At 30.0% G+C, this 7,779-nt stretch overlaps 1 protein-coding gene across 1 annotated transcript; it reads left to right on the top strand.

Annotated features, from left to right (window-relative positions):
• Nucleotides 1-4,347: 4,347 nt before the first annotated feature.
• On the top strand, nt 4,348-5,186 carry LOC149909141 (15-hydroxyprostaglandin dehydrogenase [NAD(+)]-like). Its single transcript, XM_090120241.1, has one exon. It carries the CDS (start codon nt 4,378-4,380, stop codon nt 5,131-5,133), a length of 756 nt encoding a protein of 251 aa, XP_089976367.1. The 5' UTR covers nt 4,348-4,377; the 3' UTR covers nt 5,134-5,186.
• The last annotated feature ends 2,593 nt before the right edge of the window (nt 5,187-7,779 follow it).

The raw sequence follows: 7,779 nt of genomic DNA on the forward strand, positions 1-7,779 counted from the left end.
GATTATATATTATAGTATCATTTATCTGTATATTAGAAATATAAAACTTTACGATGCTAAGGCTCTACTTTCTAAGAGTTCATTCGAGAAAAGAAAAAAGTTCTAAAGTGGCGTGATAAATACTTTGCGAAATTATGTCTCCTTGAATCGCCTTTGGGACGTAAAAATTCTGTAAAAGTTTAACACATTTATGAGTGAGAAATGTATCTAAAATATGATATTTAAATATAATATAAGTAGGATTCGGTGTTTAGATCTTCTCGTGATAGTTACATTGTAAAGCATTTTATAAACCTTATGTTGTTGAATTATAATTGTAGTATAATTTAATTTAGTTATAATTTAATTATAATTTAGTATTGGAATAAATTTTCATCTGCCAAAGCATTTATTTATTCTTTGTCACCCTGGGATATAAAGATAGGTATAATATATATATATATATACAATAAATAGCTGCATATAAAGAGCAGTGTATCATATTGTATTTATATATTATATTTTTATATTAATAGCTTGATTTATAACTAGACATCTAGTCACCTAGTTTGAAAATAGTTCTCATTGGAAACCTTATCATACAAATAGACATTTAAAGCATAAAAATTATAATTTTACCATTTACCTACAGACTGAAATAAATATATTCAAATTTAATAATTGTCTCTATACCTACTTTCAATTCAATTATTAGATAAATAAAATACCTTGAAAATGTAAATAATCTATTTAGAGATGCCATCATAATAAGGAATTAAAATTATGTATGTATATATTAAAAATATCAAATTTGAAATAAACAAAACAAATTTTATAAAAAATCAGAATAAGGACGCAACACACTGTATGAACCTCCAGAGAGCCCGTAAACTTTTTGACTGACCAAATTTTATGATTTTACTTTTACAAAACACATTTCCTATAATGAACTAAGAGATTATGTTCGTATTTCTTACACCCGAGTTCCACAGTTAAACATGATACCTAATCAGAAAAAAACGTAAAACATTATTTATTTTGAACAAGGATCAAAAATTCACACTAAGACAAAATCGACGATCCGTGTACATGGAAGTAAAAAAAAATTGTCCTTTCATTGGAACGTCAAGACAACCTTAAAATTTAAATCATCATAAAATTTTTATACGCGATGTGATTTGCCAATCTAAATCAGAGCTATAAAATTCTTTACTACCTTTAAATTGTTTTCGTCGAGTCGTTTTATGGCAGATCACCTTAATTATTGACCTTCTGCTTGCGAATGATAAGATTTTTTTATTGAGATCACATCGAAAGGAATTAATAAGTGTGTGCTTATTTCGTAACAGGAATATAGGATTCGTCGAATTTTCTAGAATAATGAATAATGTAGAGTTTCGAAATGTCTCTAATACGAAGTTTAACTTTTTTAATTTATCAGCCTGAATGAGGCTCTATTTCTGATTTCGTATTGATATAGATTTTGTTACGAACTCTATTATCGTTTTTTGACGTAGTACCTATGTAACCTTAATAAAAATACCAATCAAGTTTTTAAGTACTTACATCTATATTGACACATTTGTTATTTTTAAAACTTACATAATCCATTAAAATAAGACCTATGTATGATTGAAAATTATATAACACCACCTTGATTAAGTACCGATTTAAAGTAATTGTTTGCCTTATAAAAGTGAATTGGTGATTGTGATATGATTTGACCACATATCGACAACAGCTGTACCTTGAACTTAGAAGGCTGACAGAGCATTCGATTTAATAACTTTATCATTAATATAGTATAATTTTAATCACATGCTATTCAAAAGACTTAGCTCCCTATCTCCAAATAAGATGTAACAAGATCAATAAAAGAGAATCGGAGTTACATCTAAATTCAATTCGGCTATATCCATTATACATGGCCCAGTCGAAGGGCCTGTCACTACATAGTTAATAGATGTATGTCAAAGTTCAACCCTGATTTGTCGCAACTTATCTAACACATAAATCATTTGTAAGGACCAAGCGGCGGATGTGTGAGACAGTTCCTTGGACAGTTTCGATGCGATGTAGGCTTTTTAGTATAGACATTGGATGTTACGGGGTGTTAAAAGAAGTGATAGTGCCTTGATTAGTGCATGACTAATATTAGCATATTAGATAGTTTGGTACATACTTGCCTACCATAAAACTCTGGGTATTATATTATTTACATTTCTAGATTAACAAACAAGGAATAAAATGTAGAAAACTATTATATTTCATTAATCTATGATATTTAAACTTTTACAATAATTTGCAAAATTACAGTTTTTGCATTTCTCTATATTTTTTTTTGAACGGTTTCTTTTGAACAACAATACTATAATATAACAATTGTATTTTACAATATCATGTTAAAAAAAAGTTCCCGTACAGGTTCAAATGACTTTACAGCTCTATAAATCAAGGATACGATGAAATTAAGATGATTATTGATATACATTTAAAGGAACAATATTTTTTAGGCGGCATTAATTTTAATAGTACTTTTGAGATGCTAGATAATGTTATGGAACCGAAGCCGTACTTTTTCAAATCACCCCCTGGACTACGGAAAGAGAGGGGATTGCAAGTGTCGATTTTTTTCCCCTTGTCGCATGATTTTTGTACGGCAAGGAAAAAGGAAAGGAGTCGGTTACATACAACAATTATTGTTCATAATTCATAATTCATAATTCTTTATTTACGTTAAACATGGTATTTGTTACATACAAACATAGGTTTTAAGCTAATCCTGGCGATCCTTATCAGGATAAAAGGATAAATTTATGATATTAATGTATTGTCACCGGACCTTGATAAGTGTAGGTACAAAATTTGAACAAAATCCGTCGTTTTAAAGTGGGTCAAAATTGAGTCAAATGGAGTCGGTTACATACAAACATACAGGTGAAGCTAATAATAATAAAAAAATAATTTTGATGGTGATTTACTTTAGATTTTAATTTTAGTGGATTCAGTATAGTTTTTATATTGATAAGATAAGAGCATTACATAGAAAATAAACAAGCGCATACAATATAGCTTAAAATTATTATAGATATGATAAATCTTGCTATTTAAGTAGGTAGTATTGTAATTGTACCAGTATTATAATATTTAATTTTTTTATTGTATGTGAAATATGCTTTCTCATACTTTAATCAAACTTATATTAGTAAAAACAACACTATCTTAACTCAATTATGCAAGTCACGTAGATGTATGTTTTTTCTTATAATAGTTAATAAATAGTAAATAAAATTTAATTATTTACCGATACCATATCTATTTGTTTAATATTGTTTATTTTAATACACATTTAGGTGAAAGGTGATGTAGCTTATCAGTTTATCTTTCTCAGAAACAGATTCACGAAAAATTAATACATTCGGCCACGTATTATTTAGATAATAATTTATTTGTTTATTTAACTCTTCAATATGACTATACAATTTTTTTTTATTTAACAAAAAAAAACACAGCATAATTTATTAGGTGGATCATGAGTAGCAACTTTATAATCGAAGTTTATGTATTTTCGGGTCCAGTACAATATTCTACACGTAATTAATAAATTTATTTGCTGTTGAAAGAAAACCGTATAATAAAGAGTAAGAAACTTACTTATAATTTAAGGTAAGCAACAACTGCAGCTATTCTTCAGAGTACCTAATTTAAAAGATAATAATTATTAATTATTGTCCTGCTCAATGTCCTGCTCATATTTTTTGGCATGTTTCTGTCAAATTAATTATTTCTATCCGTCTTAAAAAAAGCAATTAAACTGAAATAATATATCAAGATTTCATTTATTTCGCACCTATCTAATCATATTAAGCTTTTTACGTTTGTGTAATCCATACTAATATTATAAATGCGAAAGTAACTCTGTCTGTGTGTCTGTTACTCAATCACGCCTAAACTACTGGACCAATTTGCATGAAATTTGGTATGGAGATATTTTGATACCCGAGAAAGGACATAGACTACTTTTTATTGCGAAATATGTACCACGAGCGAAGCCGGGGCGGACCGCTAGTGAATGATAATGGTAATATTTTACTCGAACCATTTGAATGAATAATACCTATTATATAATTATTTATCAATAGATAGATAAATAATGATGGATTCTAATGTTTATGTATTGACTAAAAATAATGTTTATAATATATTGACTAATAGGGTGATAAGAGAAAACATTTTTATAATAAATTCACTATGCTTATTATGTGCGAGCTTAATTCAAAAGCATGCTCATGTTTTCTCTAGCTGAACCCTAAAATGATAATGACAAATCATCACTCTATATATATATATATAGATGGGGGCAAGCTTTGATTAGTTAGTGTTCTATCAAACGTTATCATGGACAGAGACGTGAAAGGAAAAGTCGTGCTTATTACCGGCTCTGCCGATGGCCTGGGCTTAACCATGATCGAACACTTCTTAGAAAATGGCGCTAAACTAGCCATCATGCTAGACGTCAATGAGAAACAAGGACTCCAATCCCTTGAACAAGTAAAGGCCAAATTCGGAAAAGACAGAGCTGTATTCTTCAAATGTGATGTTACAGAAGATCTAGATAAAGTCTACAAACAAGTTTTGGGTGTCACCAAGAATGTTGATGTTGTCATAAACAACGCTGGAGTCCTAGCCGAAAAAGATATTAAGAAAACAATTAATGTAAACGTCACAGCTCTTATGGAGTGGACGATGAAGTTTTTCGATCACATGAGAAAGGATAAGGGAGGCAAAGGTGGAACTATCATTAATGTATCTTCTATCTTCGGATATAGGATAACAGCGCTCATACCATACTACCATGCTTCTAAATTTGCCGTGCTTGGTTTCTCACGATCCCTGGGTCAAGAATATAATTTTAAGAGGACGGGAGTACGAGTTGTTACTCTATGCCCGGGTATGACGACGACGAGCATGACTAAATCTCCCAAAGTGAGGGAAGATGAAACTTTAGATGACTTTCTGAAAGAGATTAAGGCTATCGAATGGCAAGAGAGCAAAGACATTGGAAGGGGTACCGTGGAGATATTCCAGAAAGCTGATTCCGGTTCTGTTTGGCTTGTTGAAGGTGGACGGCCGGCTGAAAAACTTGATTTTTAGTTTTAGTTATTTTGTAAGTCTACTTATAAAATAAAGCATTTCACAGGAATATATCTATGTGTTGTATTTAATTGTTAAATAATTTGGAAAATCCAAAAGTGCACGCCTCATAATTTTTTTTAATAATTATTTATTAATTATTATTTTTGTTTATTTAATAACAGTACGTAGTTTATACGTCGCTGCTTTTCTTTTACTTATAATGAGACATTCATTAATTTGGTACAGGTTCTCGTATTTTGGATCAATTTGTTCATTGCCTTGCCAAGAAATATATTTCCTAAATTGACACTAGAAATCAATTGCTAATAAAAATAACACCATTAACACATAAAATTTATACAGCAATAATTATTATGAAAATTAATATGAATGCGCCAATAGAGAAATGCGGGTATGCACTGAGTACCTACAACCATAATAGTAAGACTCAATAAGACCAATGACAGAAATATAAAATTCTGCACGCAAAGCTCCTTCCCTCTAACATTATTTTGACACTACGAATAAATTTAAAAACCAACAACAATAAACCATCTTCATATGAAAAGTAAACAGTGTTAACCACATTCTCTATCGATAACTGAAGCGGACCATACGTGACTATAATTTATCCACGCTAAATTGAACACAGTACTCGGAGGTAACGTAAAATAAAATATAAATAAAAGAAAAGTTAATACAAAAAGTTTGGCTGTATTTTCTTGATAGTCGAACCCCTTTCTTCCACGCCATAAAACTTTTATGGAAGGTGACGTCCCTAAAGCATAGTTTTCGAGGCGTTTGGGAATGATAAACTTTTAAACTTTGCGAATGACTGAGCTGGATAGGCGCGAGTTTTTCTACGTATTTCATCCTTTTGCTATGCGATTATACAATGAATGTAGGGTTGTCACAAAGTAACTACGTAATAACATACAGTTTTCTAGTTTATGAAATTTTCGTAAGCATTTTTAATACCTACTCTGGTTAGATTTGAAATACAATCTTTTATTCCATAAAATTCTTATCTTTAATAATTTATTTTCTTCTTTACAGGTATGTATCACAATGAATGGCCGGTTCAGTATAGGTATCTTCTAATATCATTAGTTATTAAAATTTAAAGTAATCAGCATTATAATGAGAACTTGTAATTTTAAACACCTTAAAATATATTATACATTTATACAAAATTGAATAATGACAACCCTGTTAGAAATGGGATTTTATACACGTGTTTATCCCAGGATGAACCTTTTCCTTTGTTTTAAAGTATATCTGGAGCTAGATAACATTTTTTTCTAGCTAAGTTAAGTATTTACGCTTGCGTTTAGGTTCGGAAGCTAATTCATGAATTATTGGCTTCTTTTTATTTTATTTTTGCTTTTAATTAATGCATAGGTACTTTATTGTTTTGTTTCAATTGTTATTATTGTTTCTGATTTTAGTGCCTTGATTTTAAATGCATTGTGTTTATTGGAAAATTCTGGAGTCAAAAACATGATATTTCTTTCATAAGAAAGAATTGATAAGAATTGATACAAATAATTGTATCAATTAAGAATTATGTTTTTCTAACCGTAACATATTCTATACATAACATATTTGTAAACATAAAAATCATTTCGTTAAGAAGCTGTTCCCAAGCCAAACAACACAAGACAGGTGCGAATTGCGATCGGTCTGACAAACGCGTAGCACTCTATTACCGCATTACGTCAAAACCAGAGACACTCACGCGCGAAAAATGGCCCATTCTGTGTCCAACGCGATTATTTTGATGACTGAAAAAACCCTTCTTGGCGTCTGCGTCTGACGTGTTAAAATGCGTGACGTCACAGCGGACCCTTTCTGTTTAATAGATTGTCGAACGATTTATGCTATTGTCTACCAAAAGACAGAGAATAATATGGTGTATAGGTTTTTAGGGTATCCCTAAATATTATGTATGAAGTAATGATTGAAATTTTAACTGTTGAATAATATTGTGACTTTTTTTGCTTCAAATTCAAATATAAAAGTTGTGTTTGCTGGTTAAAAGGGGAAGTTTATTTCTATTTAGCTATTTTCTAGTTGTAAAATAGACAACAGAAACATTATAAATTAATTATTCTGCTACTTTCATCTCTAACAGCATGATTCCCTCTGCTGAGCCATGTTTACCGTGACAAGGTTCTATTTTTATAAAACCCAGTAAACTGATGGAACTTTATCAAAGCACGACGGTGTTTTTATTTTCATTACCCGAGGTAACCTCATTAAGTGGGCTCGCTTCACAAAGCGTTGTTGTTTTATTAAAAATTATATTTGCATGGAAATTCTTTGTTTTCTATTATGTAATGAATAAATATGGCTAATATTAAAAATTGCTTGAATTTTTACTGGATGCAAGTTATTTAATTTCAAGTTGACGCCTTCAGTTTCTTACAAAGCACAGGTAATATTGTTTTTTTCTTCTTAATACTTCTCGATATTTTTAAGAGTGGCAACGTCCTAAATTCTAATCGAACAATGAATTAATTTGTCTTTAATTAAGTAAATTGGTAACTTTAAAATAAAGTAAATATTTCATCAATAAGATCTTCAGATACTAACTTAATACTAGCTAATTCTAACATTAAAGCACAGTAAATCCGAATCTGCCTAATTACAATAAAAGTTTCA

Source organism: Colias eurytheme, chromosome 4 (genome assembly GCF_061535395.1).
Source record: "Colias eurytheme isolate Ceu_HAF_F1 chromosome 4, ilColEury1 Martin Lab GWU primary, whole genome shotgun sequence".
NCBI lineage: Eukaryota > Metazoa > Arthropoda > Insecta > Lepidoptera > Pieridae > Colias > Colias eurytheme.

What these genes read in the sequence shown, in the direction of transcription:
- LOC149909141 (XM_090120241.1), top strand. Translation starts at nt 4,378, where the DNA reads ATGGACAGAGACGTGAAAGGAAAAGTCGTGCTTATTACCGGCTCTGCC.